Source organism: Hyposmocoma kahamanoa, unplaced genomic scaffold (genome assembly GCF_003589595.1).
Source record: "Hyposmocoma kahamanoa isolate Upper Pololo Valley unplaced genomic scaffold, ASM358959v1 166, whole genome shotgun sequence".
Lineage (NCBI taxonomy): Eukaryota > Metazoa > Arthropoda > Insecta > Lepidoptera > Cosmopterigidae > Hyposmocoma > Hyposmocoma kahamanoa.
Window position 1 is genome coordinate 75,695 of NW_020653601.1, and position 21,027 is coordinate 96,721.

The 21,027-nt window shown below is 42.7% G+C and overlaps 2 protein-coding genes across 5 annotated transcripts in view; one reads left to right on the forward strand and one right to left on the reverse strand.

Moving 5' to 3' along the window:
* The first annotated feature begins 670 nt into the window (after positions 1-670).
* On the forward strand, positions 671-14,961 carry LOC113225531. The gene is made up of 4 exons (XM_026457855.1): positions 671-736; positions 1,233-1,371; positions 13,839-13,936; positions 14,789-14,961. The coding sequence occupies exons 1-4, from the start codon at positions 688-690 to the stop codon at positions 14,959-14,961; spliced, it is 459 nt and encodes a 152-aa protein (XP_026313640.1). The 5' UTR covers positions 671-687.
* A 557-nt stretch (positions 14,962-15,518) lies between these two features.
* The window catches only part of LOC113225542 (actin-binding LIM protein 3-like), a 62,900-nt gene continuing 57,391 nt past the window's right edge, over positions 15,519-21,027 (reverse strand). For 2 of the 4 annotated variants that reach the window (XM_026457868.1, XM_026457866.1), the window contains exon 12: positions 18,161-19,210. In XM_026457868.1, the coding sequence (XP_026313653.1) occupies positions 19,043-19,210 (168 nt within the window). In that variant the 3' untranslated portion in view covers positions 18,161-19,042. Of the gene's footprint in view, positions 16,483-16,554; positions 16,800-18,157; positions 19,211-21,027 lie in introns of those variants that run through there. The other 2 variants (XM_026457869.1, XM_026457867.1) reach the window with 2 other exon arrangements.

Genomic DNA, 21,027 nt, shown 5'->3' on the forward strand with positions numbered 1-21,027 from the left:
TTTTTTTAAACACAATATACTAGTTTCTACTTAACTTTCGTGTTATTGTTATAGCATTCTCTAAATTACACTAAAATTAATTTTTCTTTACTCGTGACTCATGTATTTTGTTAAAAAAGTACAAAAAAAGTTAGCAATTTTGCCGCACCTTTACTTACAAAGCCGCAAGTACATGCAGACGGATTATTTTTTTCTACATACAAAATGATCGGAACTACACTGTAAGTAACACACGCACATTACATTTTCGTATATTTTGATATAAAAACTAAAATATATATTTCTCCACACAAAAAAAATATTTATTTTTTTCTCCGAAACTATCAACTTTTCAAGAAATTATACAAGAATAAAAGTTGTTAGGAATGTTATTATCTATCACATAAAAAAGAGCTCGGTACTCCGATACTTATTCCTATGTCCAAGAATAATCAATTTGGGCCCACTGTGCGGCGGGCTGTTTTGTGCTTAGTACGCATTGACTTATGTTAGTACGTGAAGTTTTCGTTTGTGGTGGTACTAATCGTTTTGATCTATACAGACACTTAATAAATGATGATGATTGATTACCTGCTCTAGGTATTTGCCAATTCCATTAAGTGCGGTAATGAGCGTGCTCGAGAGCTAGCGTCGACGCCACTGGCACGGCGCGGCACCGGCGTTATCACTCTGACCTAAAGCCTCAACATGAAACTGTTGTACATATTCTTCAGTCCCGTCCTAGTTCTCTTACCAGGTAAGTACCTACATAAGAAATCGAGTTACTCATTAGGTAAGTACGTACTTATACTCGTAATACATCAATTTGTAAGAGAGCAAGAGAGGTAAGAGCGATGGCACACGGGCAATACGTTGTCGCAACGCTATGATTATATAATGATACTGTTTCAATCTGAAGTCGTTCTGATTTATAGTGTAGTACAAGGTCAAGCACATCAAGCTTGACACTTAAGATGTAAATCCAACTCTATGCCGCTTACGATAAAAACGGTCTAAGGTACAATGTGTCAAGCTTCTTGACTGTACACCGCAGTGTCACAACGCAGTGTCGCGTCGTCGTCGCAACGCATCGTGTTGTGGCATCGTACTAAGGAGTGTGATTCGTTCGCTTGAAAACCAAGCTGCGAATAATAAGAAAGATACCAAAGTTGTTTTATTGCAAAAGAAATCGCGCACGTGAGAATATAGGCATATACATATGAGAATAAAGTGTACAAATTTTCTGTGTTCAGTGGTAAACTGGAGCGAGGGGCAATCGTACCACAACATGAGCAAGTTCTTCGCAAACATGAGTTTCGGTCAGGTGCATCGCGGCGGCTTCAACATCAGCGAATGCACCGAAGACTTGATGAATTGCTGGGAAAACATAGTGTATTTTTATACCTATTTCAGTATTTTTTGTTGTTAGCCTTTCTACACTGTTTAACAGATTAGGTCGAGACTATCAACTGAGCTTTTGAGGGTGCATTAATCAAATCTAATGTTCTCCTATAGCAATTAGGTATATCGATTTCTGCGCTGTTCTAATAACAAATTTAAAAAACTTTTAACATGCATAATATATCTAACAAAATTATACGTCCGTCCGCCAGGAAAAATATTGTGTCATTCAACGCTAAATGTTTTGGTTTAATTACTTTTTAACCGACTTTAAAAAAAGAAGAAGGTTATACGTTCAGCTGCATGTATGTTGTCCGATTTCTCCACCAATTGTAGACCGATTTTGAAGATTCTTTTTCTTTTGTTTGAAAGAGTATATGGGCACTCTCGAGGTAGTCCTATTGTCACTAAGTCAAAATCTGATGAGGGGACCCAATAGAAATCGAGCGAAATCTTCAATTTTACAGGCATGTGCAGTGTATTCAGTGATTTCTCCGTCAATAATTGCGGACCGATTTTGAAAATTCTATTTTTAGTTTGAAAGGGTATACTCTAAAGATAGTCCCATTGTCACCAAGTCAGAATCTGATGAGGGAATGCCATGGAAATCGAACGAAATCCTCAAATTTTATAAGCACGTACAGTGTGTTTGTTGAACTGTTTTACAAATCAAAAGTTCTCGGATAGGTATGGTCGTCCTCATCATTTCATTTATCGTAATGATAGAACGGAATAACTTGTATTGGGCCTATTTGAATAAAAATATTTGACTTTGACTTATCGTCAGCTCAGCAGCATGAAGTAATGACTCAAAGAGTCGTCTTGCTCAAGTCAGGATTTGAGCAGACTTGAGTATGATTTCAAGCACTGGATATACGACCCTAATGGCAAGAACTTGAGTATAATTTTCAGTGCTCACTGCAATTAAGTTTATGTTATGTAAGATAGCCGTTGGTCTTCCTAAAATTAAATAATAATAATAATAAAAGGGCGTAGGGATGTGACGACCTCATCGCCCACTGGTGGAACGGCACAGTGAATATCATGTCACTTTACCGTTTCAGTAGTGCAAACAGTCAGCGCTTGAGTTCTTTGATGTACAGAACCGTGTCAAGGAACTGGTCTCAGCGTTAAATAGGGTAAATAACGGTCTCCCGGGGGTAAGTGAGTGAAAGCCCCGGGTGTAAAATTGCTCATCGTAAACGATGGAGCACAACAGTTACGATGAGCGAATAGGGCCGCTTCCCGGGGGTAATCGCCGGGGCGCGTCTGGAGCTGTGACTGGGCGTGGCAGTATGCGGGCCCCCAGCCGCGGCAGACTGGCCCGACCATCCGGCCAGTCTACTCACGATCCATCACCACCAGTTGGCTTGGTATCGGCAGGGGCTGGGGCAACTCGGTCCCAGCAATCGGTACCCGCCTCTGATGGAGTACGGCGCCGCATGGCATGGACGATTGATATGAATAAAAATGCCATGCGGGCCTATTTTAGGGCCTCAGGTTCGGGAACCGGACGGACAGGTTATCGAGCAGTAATGTATCGCGAATTTCTTCGGCTGGAGCCAACTTTGACCGTCACAGAACAAACCTTGGCGGACCGAGTTCGGTACCTACAGCGCTCAGGACTTTTTAGCGCTGCCGAACTCGAGCAATTACGATGCGAGGCTGTTCCTCCACTGGAAGAAGAGCCACCCAGGCTGGAGCGCTCTCCTGTTCCCAGTAGGGAAGTTCACAGGGAACCTAGTGCTCAGCAGCGGGATACGGGTGGTACTGAAAGTGATTGGGGAACAGTCGCCCTGGATTTGGAAGCGTTGAGGAGTAGTCTGGAGGAGACGATTCTGGAATATCGCCACGTGCCTCTTGAGCGAAGGCCACGGCTGCCTCGAGTGCCTCTCAGTGTCAAGGTTCGGGATGCCGTTGGGGCCATTAACAACATGCTTCCCTCATTTTTAGAGGAAAGCGCAGGCCTTTGGGAGACAGACTCAATTCTCTTCGCTGCCGCAATGACTGTATTTAAATTTGTCGGCATCAGGATGCCGCCAACAAGACCCGGCGGTAACCACCAGGTTGGCAGTACTACTCCTAGGACTAGTACTAAGCCAGCCTGGATGAGGCGAATTGAGGGTCGTATAGCATGGGCCAAGGTCCTCATCGGCAAACTGACTAGCTTCAGATCAGGCGTCACAAGGCCGAGAGTGGTGCGCTTTGTCCGAGAAGCATTCCCCGGTGAGAACATTTTTGTAGACTCACCGGAGTTTGCACGAAAACTGACAGGGCGTATCGATGATCTGAAGCAGAAGATAGCTGCTTGGGGCAAGCGGATTCGGCGATATTCCGAAAGGGTGAAGAGGTATCGGCAGAATCGTCTCTTCATGAGTGACCAAAAGAAGTTTTATAGGACACTGGAGCGTCCTGATGTGGTCTTGGTGGGTGAGCGTCCGGACAAAGCAGAAGTGGTCGCCTTTTGGCGAAGGCTTTGGTCGCAGCCCGTCGATCACGAAGAGGGCCCATGGTTCGAAGCGGTCGAGGGAGCATGTGCGACCATAGCGCCTATGAATCCCATCAGCATATCCGAAGAGGATGTAGCGGTAGCGGTCCGTAAGGCTCCGAACTGGAAAAGTCCGGGACCGGACGGACTGCATCATTATTGGCTGAAGGGGTTCTGGTGCTGCCACGCTACTCTCGCTCGTCAGTTCCAAAGTGCCCTTGAGAGTGGGACACTCCCAAACTTTTTAACTACTGGGGTCACTCATTTAGCTCCAAAGAGCGATGCTACCGCGGATCCATCACAATATCGCCCCATAACTTGTCTTTGTACAATATACAAAACTTTAACATCTGTTTTGAGCTCCAAGATAAGTCAGCACATTGTTGATAATAGTGTGATGTCTGAGGCTCTAAACGGATGTAAGGGCGGTAGCCGCGGTAGTAAAGAGCTGCTCCTCATCGACGCGGTCGCTGGCCAACTTGTCAGACGCAACCGTCGGAATTTCTCCGCTGCCTGGATAGACTATAGGAAAGCGTTCGACTCGGTGCCCCACTTATGGCTCTCGAGGGTCCTCGAACTGTATAAAATTGATAATGCAGTTCGACACTTCCTCGGGCAATGCATGGGATGTTGGAGAACGATCCTGAGTCTGGACGGTCGGCGGATGACGGATGCGGATGACCGAATAAAAATAAGGCGAGGTATTTTCCAGGGCGATTGTCTGAGTCCACTGTGGTTTTGCCTGGCCCTGAACCCTCTGAGTACTCTATTGGAGAGGTCGGGCACAGGCTTTCAGTTTCGGAGAGGTGGGCCGCGAATGCCTCACCTTCTCTACATGGATGATCTCAAGCTTAAAACTACGGCCCCACAGCTGACAGATTGGCGGAGCTGCTGACAATCACCAACGATTTCAGCAGTTCGGTTAGGATGGAGCTTGGGATCGATAAGTGCGCGGTGGTCCATGTTGAGAGGGGACGTGTCATGCATTCTGATGGCATTAATGTTGGCACCAATCACCTGCGGGTACTCTCCGAGACTGAAACATACCGGTATTTGGGCATGTCACAGACCATCGGTGTGAAGGAAGCAGACGTGAAACAGGGTATGTGCGAGGTTTTTTATGGGCGCCTGAAAAATGTGCTAAACAGCTATTTGTCAGGCGTTAATAAGATCCGAGCTTATAACTCCTGGGTCATGCCTGTTCTGATGTACACATTTAGCGTGCTCAAATGGACTCAGACGGAATTAGACGCTCTGGATAGACGAGTCCGCACGACGATGACCTCTCACCGAATGCATCATCCGAGATCGTCAGTTATGAGATTGTATGTCCCGCGGAAGTGTGGAGGTAGAGGCCTATTAAGTGTCAAAACCATGCACAACCGCGAGATATGCAGTCTCAGAAACTACTTTTTGACGATGACGGACGACGTAATTCGTGGAGAGGTTGTCACATGTGATAAAGGACTAACTCCCTTATCGTTGGCCAAAGAGGAATGGCAAGACCCGGTGGTGCTTAGCACCTCTGACCGCGAGTCCGTATGGAAAGAGAAGGAGCTCCATGGGAGGTTCTTCAAGGTACTCCACGAGCCTTTTATGGACCGTAAAGCCTCCCTACATTGGCTGCGTTTCGGGGACCTCTTTGGGGAAACCGAAGGTTTTGTCTGTGCAATACAGGATCAGGTTATCAAGACGCGGAACTATCGGAAATATATCCTAAAGGACGGCACAGTAAACATTTGTCGGGCATGTGGCAAAAAAAAAAAAAAAAAAAAAAAGAAATGTGGCCGTCCCGGAGAGTCACTTAGACATATTGTTTCCGGTTGTTCCGCTCTTGCTAACACTGAGTACTTGCACAGACACAACCAGGCAGCCAAAATATTACATCAAGAGCTCGCTCTCAAGTACGGACTAGTGCAACAGAGGTTGCCATATTACAAGTATTCACCGGAGCCAATACTCGAAGATGACTGCACCAAAATCTATTGGGATCGATCTATTATCACGGACAGGACTATTCTTGCGAATAAGCCTGATATTGTGATATTGGATCGATCGCAGTCGAGGGTATTTCTTGTGGACGTCACCATCCCGCATGACGAGGGTCTCGTGAAAGCTGAAACCGAGAAACGCCGGAAGTATCTCGACCTGGCGCACGAGATCAGCGACATGTGGGATGTGGCCTCCACTGAAATAATCCCAATTGCTTTGTCCGCAAATGGGTTAATTCCAGTCAGCCTTTCTAACAGTTTGAGGCGGTTGGATTTCTGTGGCGTGTCGCTTCCAGCACAAATGCAGAAGGCGGTCCTGCTCGATACGGCACGTATTGTTCGCCGATTCTTGGACCTGAGTCCCTGACCCCGGCCGACTGTGCCATTGCCGGGAAATACCGCCTCTCCCATTTAAAAATTCAAAATTAATCTTTTAGGCCTTGGGAGAGGCGAGAGTTTAAAATAAATACAATAATAATAATAATAATACTCAAGTCCTGACTTCAGTATTAAGTAGAGTTCAGGGGGTCTGGACCCTAAGAGTCGTATTCCAGAACTCAACACCTGAATGGAAAGATTAAGACAATACACGTAATGCCTTTTCGGCATATGGTAGGCGAGTAAGACAATCGTTTTAACCTTTCCATTTCTCGTAAATACCTTTTCATCATGTGGTCGGATAAGTAATTTATTTGGTTCTAACACAGACTACATAAATACTAGTAATAGACTAGTTAATGGGCGGGGTCCGCGTTATCTAGCTTATGAACAAACGTTCACATGAGTGTCAACATGGTGTCAACAGCGCATCAGTCGTCGTTCAAATGTGATACATGATTATTTCGTGGAAAAAATAGAAATATGACGAATTGTGCCATTATATCATGTCGCGTAAAAAGCCAAAGTTGTACAAGTGAGAGAGAGTAATTTCATTTCATCGGTAAGTACTAAAACTCTGTATTTTCTAACATTTTGACCAATACAATAATACCATAATTTCGAAACAAAACTATTTTCTTGCAACCCGGTAATAACAATATACATTGGTTGCTAGCCATCGTCGCCGTGAAAAGAACAATTTGAATGACGCTCAATGAATTGCTTGCACTAGCGTCGTATTACACTTGGTACTGGGTCTGCGTGTTGTAATCAAATTATCGATATGTAGAAACTCTGTATTTAAAAACCCGGTTTTGGTTTATTTCATATAAAAAGCGAAGTCTCCAGTAGCCAGCCTCCTCAATTTGTACATAAATTAGTGATAAATTATTACAGTGTTAATGAAATTGAATAGATAAACTAATAAGTAACACACAAGCGGAGAAAAACAGTCACTTTTAACATCGAAACATAACTTTTCTTACCTGTTATGAGAACACCACTTGCTAAGAAAAAAAAAAATGGCAGACATAGCACAACGGCTCTTGTCGACTGACGGGACCTGTATAAACGAGTATTTTATGCTGATGACCTCTTACCACACTAGTCGCGTAATGTATTGAACAATGAGGAATCAAAGCTTAATTTTATCAACTTGCGATTTGTTAAGTCAAAAAAGACAGATTTATAAGGAATTAAAGACGCACAAGGCTGACTCCAGGATCCTGGCCGGCCACTGGTGCTTTTACCCCATTAATGGAAAAAAGGAAATATAAATAGAAGAGGTACCATATCGACAATTTTACAACGCACATAAGCTCGTGAGTAGCAAATGAAGACTTAATGAGATTAGAGACTTTCTTTCCCTTATCTACATGATTTATATCTCTCTACTTGCTTATTATACGTCACCTCACATCCGTTTGAGTTCTTAGTTGTATCACAGGCATGATTTACATTTACAGGTTTTGTATTGATTTTTTAGTTTCCCGCCGAATCCTTTTTAATGGAGAAATGGGCTGGAGCAATAGGCATTAAAATTATTAGACATTAAATTATATACATACGAATAACAACCGAAAAATTAATAAAGAAATAGATCATTTTGTTAATTAGGTAATATATGATATGAAACTCAGAGTCGCCTTCACAAATTATAGACCACATCTAAATGTGAAACATTTTTGAAGCATTGTCAGTTATTTTTCATGAAACAAATGATTCGCTTCTTCGCCTTCGGAAATAAGTATCTTCATTTTCTTGACAAGCTCGTCGACGCTACAGGTGTAGTCATGTTCAGTCAGTTCAGAAAGAGGTAATTGTTGAACAAATATATCGTATTTCAGGGAGAATTATTATAATAAAAGATTTTTATGATGACTGTTTAATATTTCAACCCTTCCAGTGATCGGATCGACTTGAAATCTAGTAGGTTAATGAAAGTACGATGACAGTATAATAAATCATTATATATTATATGATCGTAGCATGTAGCTACGTATACGCACACGCCTGCGTAGCGAATATTAATTAATATTTGCGTGTAGCAAAAACCTTAGGCGTATTTGGTAATAAATGTATGCGTGTAAAAGTCAGCAGAACTAGCGTATAGTTCTCGAAGAAATTACTTTAAATGCTGTTTCCATACACTCCGTAGTTAACCCTAATTATAGCAAGTACAAAACAATGCCTAGTTCAATATGCCAAAGTTATGAAACATAATGTCGATATCAATTCAATGGCACATCCCTATCTGTAGATTGTCAACTTTTTGCTTTTGTTTGTTCATTGCAGGATGGAAAAAAATCATAATTACCTTTTATGTGACTAATAAAAATAAAACCTTATTAGACCCAAATAAGTTTCAATTTTTTTTTCCAAAAGTTTTTTATTATTGTCTATTTTCGTTTGATAATTTGAGACCAATCAAAATTATCTTAGTACTAACGTAAGATTACGTTTTCAAATGTGCGCGTGTGGCGACACCGGTTTTGATACTAATGTTGCTTGATGCCATTTCCAGTGGTTCTAAATCACAAAGTGCATTACAGTATTATATGTTTGGTATAGACTTAACTAAATACTACACTACTTTACCTGCCTATATTTACTAAAAATGGTAAAATACCTAAATAAACTTTAACCAAAAAAAAAATCAATCAACTTCAAAAACCACAAATAGTCCTACGCTAGAGAGCGAAGAATAACAAAATAGAGATTTATTCCAAACGACAACAATGCACGTAATTCCGGTTATTTATTTTTGTCTTATATCGTTATGTAGGTTCGCAGTATGTGTGTGTGTGTGTGTGTGTGTGTGTGTGTGTGTGTGTGTGTGGGTTTCAATGATCGCGTGTTAATGAGTACTAAGGTAAATGAGAAAAATAATTGTTGTTTTGTCGCATTTAAAAAAATATAATTTGCAGGATTACGCTACTTTGCGTCGTCTTAAGCCGGGTGCTCATTAGCGCACTGTAACCGTAAGGGCGCGTTCCCACTATGTCGTCACGTTTTATCATCGTTGGACGACTGTCGTGTCTAGCCTGTTCCCATATCACGACTATCTGTCGTGGACGATTTTTTATCGTTGAACGACTGTCGTGACTAGCTGTTCCCACTAGATCGTGACGACAATTTATCGTTTTATGACAGTCTCCTTGTCGTTTACACGACATAATCGTTTGATAGACTGCAGTCGCTTGTATGTTCTTTGTGTTGGAAGCCGGTAGTGTGTGTTCGCTCGAAATGGATGAAGACGAAATTTTAATAATGTATTACTTTTAAAAAATGCGGAAGAGGAAGCAAAGTCGTCAAAAGTCGGCGGGACTAACTGCTCTAAAACGACTGGCATAAATTGAGTTTAGCTTGTATTTAATCGGACGATAATATCTCATTTTCAATTTTTTCCTGGAATAAAAAGGGGTCTTCAAAAGTTAGTACACAAATTTTCTCGGTACCCATATCTGATTTCAGCCAATGAAAAATTTACCAAAACGAAAAAAACTCACAATTTAGTTTATTCCGTATAAATATTCCGGCTGCGATTATTATGTTGGTGTTTGTGGCATACTACAAACAATTAATATCATTTGTTCAACAATTAATTCACTTCTTAACATAGTACTACGTGCTACTACCATGTTTTTGAGTATCTTCATTATATATACTTCTGTATAAAGCTACAAGTTCTTACTCACTGATAGAAATAGAACGCATACTTCCCGATATGGTGGAAAAAAAAATTTATACCGTTGTACGCGGATATAGGTACTCCAAAGCCAAGAGGTGAAAGAGTGATCAACGGCCTGCAAAAACTATAATACATGGAGGGATTATTGTGCATTTTTATGAGATACACCCTGGTCAATTTCAAGCAAGGTGGCCGTCATACAAATTTCAAAGCCTCCTATCACGGAAACTATTAGAGATAGGTAGGAGGTGCTCGAAGGAAAGTCATAGAGGGTAGCACTGGTCAACTTCCTGGGTTAAAAAAAATTCAAGAAGACCATTTCAAAATGGCGGCCGAAGAAAAACTTGCTTCGATCCGGCTCAAAATTGGCATGCGAGGGTCACCAGAAATATAATAATAATTTGTGCTCAAAATTTGTTTTTCGCTATTTTCAAATATGGCTGTCATAGAAGCGTTCGTTGGCGGCAGAAAAATGATCCCTTTGAAAATTGGCATATGGGGGTCCCTAGGAGTGCTTGATACTAATTTGTGATCAAAATTGGTTTTTGCCATTTTTCAATATGGCTGCCATAGAAGTGTTTTTTGGCGGCAGATGAAAATTTGCTCTAATTCGATTGAAAATCGGCATGTGAGGGAGTCTATGGGTGTTTAATAATAATTTGTGGTTAAAATTTATTTTTCGCCATTTTCCATTACGTCTGCCATACAAACTTTTTGTCGGTACATGGAAATTTGCTCTATTTCATCTGAAAATCGGCATGTAGGGATCTCTATGGGTATTTAATAATAATTTGCAGTCAAAATTAACTTTTTGCCATTTATCAATATGGCCGCCATTAAAGAGCTATGTTAATTTTTTTCCGCACGCCACCTTACGTAGGTAGTATACGGGGACTAGATTTCACAATTGTTCAAAATGTAAGGCATACTTCCCGATGTAGTGGAAATAATATCTCTATACAACTTATAGCGTTGTTGTATCTCGATCGTCTCTCTGTTAGATTCTTTTTTATTGGACGCTATGCCAGAAAGAGAAATATTTAGGGAAACAATGCCAGACAATCACTTCAAATTTCTGGGCCCAAACTAGCGAATTTCCTGTACTATGAGTACCAGAGTAACGATAATTCTGAAGGCAATACTCAGAATACCCTGACAAGGACCAACAAAAATATTTTTTTCATAAATTGGCTCAAATAAGAATATGGAACCTCCTCATCAAGCGCCCATAGTACTGATCACTGTGCTACCTAAGAGCATAAGCACACCCTGTAACCACGAAGCAAAAAGCGACCACGCGCCACAGGCCGAGCCCGACCCAACGTAGGTGGGGTATAGGGCTCGTCCATACATAAAACTTTTACTTTATTATTACTTACGCAAAAGTAATGTGTATATTTGTCTCTTGTACAAGTGTTATTTCGATATACCTACATATATGTAAGTTTGTTTAATTTGTATGCGTGGCGAGGAGAGGAGAATTAAAATCTTGTCGGCCACGCTTGTTCTCACCAAAAATTGCCATCAACAGGCATCGCGAGCTAGCGGCGATGCCTGTTGCTGTGGATAGTAAAATAAAAATATTTAAATACTAAGACCATTGACTTACAATTATATGGACGTCGGGTCGGCGCTAAAAAGTGTCCGAATTTATAGGGCGTTAAAATCGTATACAGAGCGTCATTCACGCTTTAGTCTTCTTTTGTTCGACTGATAGCGAAGCAAGCAAAATTAATAATAATAATAATAATAAAGAACTTTATTTATCTACATTTACAAAACAGTTTAGTCGTAAATAACATCACTTATAGATACTGTGTAGATAAAAAGGATAGAGTCTCAGCTTAAGCTGTTTTTCAGACCCTACCTTTTTGAAACTCGCTACATTTCAATCATAGTATTTGTCTGACGCGTCTCGAGTAGCTCCAAAAGATATCACAAAATAATAAATATATATATATAATACTCACTTAAAGTTATAATAAATCTATTGTCCTTATAGTACCTGAGATAGATAAAATATTCCACCTAAAAATACTCAAATTTGGGGTTTAGGTAGAGATGAACAGCACCCACACGTAAAAATATAATTACAAACTACATCCAATTACTTTCTGATCTTTGCCTCGAAAGTAACCAAAGCTTGCACTTTCTTTTAAAAGTACAAGATGACTTTGAGTTTCGTACTGGAGGAGGCAAATCGTTCCAGCACTTAGATGCAGCGAATTTGAAACTCCCGCGGTAAAGCGTTAATCTAGGAGGTGGTGCTATATGTAGAGAAGGATACCGTATTGTCCGTACATTACGCTCATCCCTTTTAATTTTCGTCCAATTTAATTTTCTAGCCAAATAGGCTGGAGTACAGGACTTCCGCAAATTATAAACGAATGTGTTTAATTTTAAAACTCTGCGGTTTTTCATACTTAAAATACTAAGTGTATTAAGATACGGAGTTATGTGTGCGCGAGGAGGAACGTCATAACAGTATCTAACACATGAATTTTGTACTTTTTGGATTTTCTTTTCTACTTTTCTTAGTAAACAAGGCCCGTACACTATGTCTCCATAGTCAAGTTGAGAAAGTACTAGACAATCCACCAATCGTTGCCTTACCTCTTTAATCAGAAAAGGTTTAAGTTTGTAAATATGCTTCAATGAGCCGTAACAGTTTTTTATTTTTGAGTCGATATGTTTTTCAAAAGTCAAACCATTATCAAATAATAAGCCCAAATTTTTTACTACCTTGGCCTCACTTAATACATTACCCTCAATTGTAATTTGCGGATTTGCGGCTCTTAGACACTCTACCTGATTCTTAGTACCTAACAAAATATACAAACACTTTTGGGCATTCAATATAAGATCGTTCCTATTAGACCACTGGACAATTGCCGATAAATCCTCATTGACATCACGAACAGCATTGTTAATTTTAGTAATATTTAATGGCGTATGTACCAAGATCTGAGTATCATCTGCATACATATGTGCAGTTCCGTACCTTATATTCTCCAGAAGATCAAACGTGTATACAGAGTATAAAGTAGGTCCCAAAACAGAACCTTGAACCACGCCTCGAGAGACCTCGAGAGGGGTAGATCTGACCGGTTTCCCCAATACATCCGTACATTGTACTATTTGTGTCGTATTATTGAAGTAACTTTCAAACCACTGGCAAACTATTTTATCACAACCGCAATAGCGCAGTTTGTCTATTAAAATCTTCCTATTTAAACAGTCAAATGCGCGACTGTAGTCAAGCAGAAGCATTATCGAACCGTTGTTTTTGTTGGCGGCAGTTAAAACGTCATCAACTAAGTGCATCAATGCTATTAGACAGTAATTTAAATTCAACGTTTTAGCTTTTTCATATTCCTTTACATGTCACTACGTTTAGATTGGTTGAGTTGAGACATTTTTTCGTGGTTTTTGTATTAGACCCGTCGTCCATTCATTTGTAAGTCAATGACTAAGACTGATAAATTTTCGAAATTTAACTACAGGGCACTAGTACAATTATTTGCAGAAAAGCCATCTTTTTTTATCTAAAATCATACGTACCCCACAATCTCGCGATTTTAATCCAAAGGCGTCGCGAGCACGCGCGAGGTATCGTGTGAATCGTGTAACGGAAACACACACTATGCACAGTTAATGAACACTACGTAGGTAGCGACACGATTTAAATTTAATATTACTTAAACAAATATTTCAATTCTCGTCTCGTACGTCCTTGTCATTCTAGACCATTTCTACCGAAAAAGGCCATACAAATTTCAGTCCTCATTTCGCCTCACTGGTGGAAAGGCACCCGAAAATATGTTCTTGAAAGCGAACTCGAGTTTGCAACTACCCCACTTACGGGGAACAGTTTGTAGAAAAATAAATAATTTATGCATATGTTTGGCAGCCCCGACAACATCTGCCACCAGTGGATTATATTCGGCACCGTGTGTGACACAATGCGCGAGTACTGCCTCGACATGGGCGCAGAGACGTACACCGTCAGTGAGTATCGGGTTTTAGACACGCTCGCTTGGTGTCGCTTAGGTTAAACTGTTTGGTTAGGGTCTTCTGTTGGATAAAAGCAAACGGTATTAATATGAAATCGAACATTATATGCGCAGACCCAGACACTGCTGTCGCCGGTTGCTTCCGTTTGATATACAGATTACCAATCAAAAAGTGATCGATGTAAGGTAGTAAGTACAAACTGGTGCCGGTGCGGTTAACTCGCCCGTAAGTATCGACGCCGACGTTTGCGTCGGCACAAGTGAAATAAGTGTTTCTTCGTCAACATTCACGGTGACGCCGACTGGACACTCGGGAGTTTAAGCACCGACCCGTTATCCGCGTCCAGCTGCTTGATTTTGATTGCCTCTCCCGATCGTAAACTGCGTCCTTTCAGAGTCGAGGCGCATAATTGCGATTCACAACTGGCCGATCGGAAACTTTTGACATTTCAAATCGGCACAATAGCTGATTTAACTCACAAATTAGAAAGATATAGTAGGAATCAGGTTCAACTTCCCGCTCAGAACCCATCTGATTTCGAGATTCGGAAGGGCTTCCCGATCGGATCGATTCCGATTTGAATCAAAATCAGCACAGGAGTAGCAGCAGGAGCGGCAATCGGCAACTGCGTGCGGTCGCCGTCACCCCGGCCAAGGCGACGGCGGCTTCTCGCGATGGCTTCCTTCGGGAACTTCGGGTCCTAGTATCTACGTTTACGCAACGCCGTAGTCGACAGACTGAAAACGCAACCGAGCCACGAACGGCTTAATTAGTGATTCGGAGGACAGTCAACAGGCGCGAGTGAGATCCCGACGACGTCCGCGCACTGACGCGTTGTGTGTGCAGGATGGTGGCACCGCTGGTTCATCCGCGAGAACAATTGCCTGTACTGGTGGTACACCTACGCCGAGTCGCGGCGCGCGGCGGCGCCCCCGCCCCCGCCCGCGCCCGCGCCCGCCCTGGCGCGTCTCGTGCGCTTCCGCGGCTCGTACAACTTCCACTTCGTGCCCGAGCCGTGAAGCGCCCTCGTTCGGGCGTGGGGAGAATAAAACCAAAAGTCGATTCAAAATGCGTTTTATTACTTCAAAGCGTGTCTCTGAACGTCGCGCGCCGCCCGAGCGCGACTCGGCCGACTGTCGGTCCGTTGTCGCGCTCGGCCGTCGGCCCGTTCCAGAGGGACCGTAGTCGAGTCTTTAAAATGTTGCCGGACAGATAGTAAAGGTCTATCCGCGCCTATCGGGCGCCCGGCCGGGACGTGACTGGACCGCGGATAGGCCGCAGCCGCCCGTTCGTACCCTTCGGGCATCATTTTGTTTACGTGTCGGAGTATCGTGTCAGTGCATTACGGGGAAATAGAATATAAAAAACCATAAAAGTCAAATCTAAAAGTTATTAAGAGTCTATGCAACCTCAAATGGATTTGGTTGATTCAACGTAACAGTGAACGTGTTGAAGCAACCACTTTGGAATAAGTATAATGGTAAAATTGAAGGTGTACACTGCTCACTGCTTACTGCACGGTATCAAAACAAGATTCCTAAAAATTTTCACGATTTGTAAAAATAAATTTCGTTTGTAAAAATACAAACAACAAATAACAACGTGCAATGAAAACATCAGCGCACCTGCCTGCACCGACATGTGTGGAAGAGTTCATCGAAATATATGCACCGTTATTCTTTTGAGCCCCTGACGGAGTGGTCCGTCCACGTCCCGGCGCGGCCCTGATATGTGAGGACAGACCATTTAAACGTGATTTAGACAGTCTTAGTTGCAAGGAATAATAGATCTAGCCGGTGCAATGGTCATTTTATGTCCACCCTGGCATAAACTTATTCCAACGGCGTTATACTTCCATTTCGAGAACCACAGCGCCTAATGTTATCCTAATAGCGGCAAAAAAAAAGTCGACTGAGTCGGTTACAGGAGGAAAACATAGAATTAGTACATCTAGTATCGAATATGAGTTAGACGCTGCGCTCCACGAGATCGAAAAACGGAGCCGCTGGAATAAATTTGTAACAAAATAACGGTTTCAAAACTGCGGACCGGCAAAATATATCTGCATCACCACCTCCCCCTACTGCCGGTCGACCGGTCCAACTTTAAAAATCCGAGTACGGCGAGGCTTCAACAAGGCACGCAGTGCGCGGTCGCAATCGACTCGATGCACATTTGCAATTCCAAAGGACGCGATCGCGATACTTTACACTTCGTATCACTTACGACTACGACACATGCGCGATACGCGGCGAAGGCGCCCGCTAAATATAACGCGACGCGACCCGCAGTGCCCGCCACAATAAAATTAAAAACAGTTGCGCGACCTCCGACGCTGCGACGAAGCGCCGAACGATCGCGCCGCGCTACTACGGGTGGACGACGCGTCGTGGGAAGCTGGCACGTCCCGAGGCCGGCGGCGCGGCCTAGAAGAGCCTGGCGCGCCGCTTGAGCTCGTTGCGCCGCCACTGCGGCAGGCGGTAGAAGTCCTGGCGGCCCACCTGCAGGATGGCCTCGAACTCCGCGTCCGACAGGTGGCGCTGCAACGAGACGCGCGTCAGCGGCGAGTGAGGGCGCGCCCGGCGCCCGGCGCCGCCGCGGCGCGCCCTCACCTCCAGGTTGAGCCGGTCCACGTCGGGCGGCAGGCGGTAGTTGGAGATGAGCAGCAGGTGGTAGGGGTACAGCTTGGCGGGCTCGTGCAGCAGCAGCGACGTGGCCATGTTGGGCAGCGAGCGCCGCACGCCGGGCGCCGCGCGCGCGCCGTCCGCCTGCGCGCTCCACAGCCCGCTGCAGGCGCGCAGCCCCCCGCGCCCCGGCGCCGGCCCCGCGCCCGCGTCGGCCATGGACCCGGCCGAGACTGCAAGGGGCGGCTGTTAGCGGCCTCCGGGAGGCCTTTGCGCGCGTGCAACGTCGGGCCGCAGCCGGCGGGCGGCCGAACGGAAGTTACCGCGCTCGTCTTACTATACTACGTTGATGCGAAGCGGACAGTGCGAAGAATTTGGATCCTCAGCAACGAAGCTTCGCCGATATATATTAGTGCCGTCCTACTGTAACGACCAATGGTCGGAAAAAGATGCTCCACACACATAGATACATGTATAAATATATAGTCTGTCTTTTCTGAAGACGAAGTAAAATGACATTTGTAAATTTTAAATAGATACATAATTGTTGTAGACAGTTTTATCGCTAGATTGTGAAAGGAGATGAAATTTCGCCAAAAATGACTGAATTGTGAATGTTACAACGTTCTAACGATAACTGATTTCGTGATTGCCTTCTTTATTCTCATTTTGACAGTTGGCCTACTAATATCGAAATCAATTTTTATTCATATACATTTTAACAAAAATAGCCGGATTTGGTTATCTATATTAAATGAAAATAAAAAAAACTTTAAAATATGCCTCCGTATTTTTCATAAAAATAGTTCTAAATACGTTATAGTAACAAGTATGTATGAATGAACTTACAAAAATGGACAATTCAAATGAACTTGTGCTCAGTAATTGAATGAATAATCAATCAATCAAAGTCAAGGTTGATTCAAATGGAACAAGTTCGGCTATTTATTCCGTAAGCGTGACCAATATTCAGTCGATAGTCGATGGAATATTTATCGACTGCAATCACTAACTGCTCGCAAGCGGGTAACACTTTTGCGCCATGAACTGTCATTTTACTCCGTCTTCAAAAAAAAGAGACTATAACTACAAAGAGTGATAGAGATAGAGAGTTGTTAAGACCACCAAATTTTAATTCATTATTCGAAAAAGAATTCAGGATTTCCGAAAATGGTTTTCAGCATAATTAGCATCTTCGTCATTATCATCATTTTAGTAGCAGTAGAGCTCCTCGTGAGAACGAACGTCCAGTGAAGTACTGCCACCATACTTATTTCTTCCGCCAAGCAGGTTTCATCATCATCATCATCATCATATACTGCCTGACCTCACCCACTGCTGGGTATAGGCCTCCAAGCTTCTGTGCCACTCCCCACGATCCAAGCAGGTTTACTGTAATGAAAAGTCAGTTATCTACTGTATTTTTCTGACATGGATTACTTTAAAATCCAACTTTTATTTACAACATCGTCGTCCAACATCGTAGGACAAAACCACTAGCTTTGTCCTACTATGCAGTAAAACTATGCCGGAAATCCGTAATTCGGAATTAGTAATGAATTAAAATTTGGTGGTTTTAACAACTCTCTGTCACTCCTTGTAGCTCTATATCTATATATGTATCCATAGGTTTGTAACATCTTTTTCCGACCTGTGGTAATGACAATAATGGAATGCAAGCACATGAACGATTGACTGTTAACCACCGAAGGCCCCGAAACTGTGTTCAGTATTTTCGCTTTCGCGCGTGATAATGAAATCGCGGCGAATGCGCACGAGCCAGTTGCGACTCGCGAGTGAAAGTGAACGGGCGCAGCGTCGATGAGACCGTTCACAAGATGCGTTGATGATCTAAAGCGGGCCACCGGTCGGATAGTCGCCGTGTTGCAACTGGGTCGGCGTGCAGGGCAGCGCGAGGGACACATGCTCGCATGTGGCGAGGCGTGCGGACAGCGCGTATAGCAAACACTGCAGAGCGGTACTTACTGCAGAGCTCCGCGCGCAACGCTGCCGGCGCAACAACCATCGGTCAGTATTACATAATAGTTCTCATCACCGTTTCAACTGAATGCATGAAATCTTACATAGAATAATGTTGTATGGAGGTGTTTCCATTTCTGTAATACGGGACATGGTGGTGCTCGTGGCGTTATCACTATTTAAATGGGAGGGCTCACCGCGCCGCGGCCGCGGCCGCCTGCGGTCGACTCAACTGAGAGCTTGGCCCACAGAATATTACATGTTACCAGATGTTAACAGAACCCAGCACGTGCCAGTGTTATGTCCTTCAATATGTTAAATCCATACCGTGAGTGTAGCGATCGCATTTAGTTGAAGCCAACGTTGTCTCACTACACGAAGACTTGAAAAGTAATATTATTACAATGGTAGTTGATGTATTGTATTATATGATTTCGGATATGTTACGACGTCCTTTAGATCGAAATCGGTGTATGTATGTATTCAAATGGCGATATTATTTCTTAAAATCGAGGTTCGTGGGTGCCTTTGTGTATGCGATATAGAATGTATTAAGGCGTATGAGGGTGAACAATAAGAAGTGTGTACACTCACTGTCCGATTTGCCGCTGCTGAAGTCGGTACTGTGCGTCTTGTCACCCAGCGCGCTGAATGTGAAGTCGCCCTGCAACCGCAACCCACGCTTACACATAGGCAATATTCCTTACGTAGGTATACCCTTTTGTAAACTTACGTTCAATAACATACGAGACCATCGTTTGCAACCATTTTTTAATGTACTTATATAATAATCATGTAACATAGTCGAGTTCCTCGTGACCAATAATCTCCAAAATGTTTGTTTTCTACAATTAAATAAAATTGTTTACTTTCCAGGCGAGCTGAATGAAAAAAAAAAATTAAACACGCAGTTAGTTGCAAGGACGCATGTGATATTTTTTCAAAATATTTGTTATGTACACTGCTGTGATCAGTAAAATAAGGGCCGATCTGTCACAAATTATATTTTTTCAAGGATGAAGTTACCGCAAGAGAAAGGTAGATTTCTTTTCAATTTAATTTCTTTAAACATTATTTTCTTCGATTGGGTTTTTGTCACAGGCGCTCTTTTAACTAACGATGGCAGAATTATCCCACGGCATTGACGGTGGCTTTATTTTGTAGTGAGAATGGGATGCGTGGTGTTTGTTATACAATGTGTTGATTTGCATTCTCGCCATATTTACAGAGGTCATTCTGTATCCGAAACTGAACCTTAAATCACTAAAAAAATAAATTGAAAAAAAAAATTCGTAGATTCCTATTTTTATTTAATTGCGGTATACAAATTTGATCCAAAGGTCGTTGACTTGCACGACACTTGCAAACATTTTTAACAATGGCCGTAAATGCACAGAACGCATTTTAGATCTATTTGGCGATGGGGTGCGGATAGCGACGGCGGGGGAGTGATGTATCGAGCGCGCGATTAGTAGATCGGTCGACCTTTCTACCCATACTGCGTCTACGTCACGCTAACATCCCGCATACATTCTATTCTAGTCTGTCACGCAATGCCACGTGGTTTGGTATGTAAACAAAAGTTAGCAGTGCAAAAAGGAACCGCTACCAGGTTCACCAGAAGTTGGATGGTAATCTATCAAGTACAAGTGCTTGTCTATTCTTATTGGCATGATGTGAAACGTTTCCTTTACGCGGAGGATACGAGTATCGAAGTTTCTGCTTTCAAAGTTGTGCAGTCTAATGTTGAAACGAAACTCAATGTGCTTATCTCTGCATGCCTGGTGGCTCCGGTACGGAGTCAACCACCAGCTGTGAAGCTAGGTACTTCTAGCAATATTTTCATGTAATCTAAAGTTGGTAAGTATCAAATCTATGTTACAAAACCTTTTTTCAGTCAACTTTTCTAATAGGTAATATAATATTCATAATATAGGCCAGGTAAGTAAGTAAGTAAATTCTTTATTTCCTCCACAAATTTGTAACAATTTAAATAATAATAATAATAATAACTCACACACTCAACATAGCCCCGCACTAGGGAAACCCTGTGTCGCGGGTGACATGGACACACATATAGACAACCACAAATTACACCCAAACTCACGAGAGAAATAATTGTAGGCCATACAAATATTTCTCCCGGCCCGGGAATCGAACCTGGGACCTCTGCGTGGCAGTCCGGCATGGTAACCGTTCGGCCACGGAGGCAGTTGAAATGAAATAATAGTAGTGTGTATAGGAAAATTTGTAGAGGCTGGAGCCTAAACTGTGTTTTAGGTCACCAGGTCTGCACCTCCCGAATTTCAGATCAATAAATCAATAAGTCTATAGAAACCAATTATATAATAAAAAGAAAAAAGAAAAAAGAAAAAAGAAAAATATGTGAGAGTGCGTGTAATGTGTGAGTGCGTGTGATGTGTGAGTGAGTGCGTGTGATGTGTGTGTGAGTGCGTGTAATGTGTGTGTGAGTGCGTGTAA

Coding starts and splice junctions, on each gene's coding strand:
- LOC113225531 (XM_026457855.1), top strand. CDS start 688: ATGAAACTGTTGTACATATTCTTCAGTCCCGTCCTAGTTCTCTTACCA. Junction 1,372..13,838: donor AATTGCTGGGAAAACATAGT/GTATTTTTATAC, acceptor TATGTTTGGCAG/CCCCGACAACATCTGCCACC. Junction 13,937..14,788: donor CGCAGAGACGTACACCGTCA/GTGAGTATCGGG, acceptor TTGTGTGTGCAG/GATGGTGGCACCGCTGGTTC.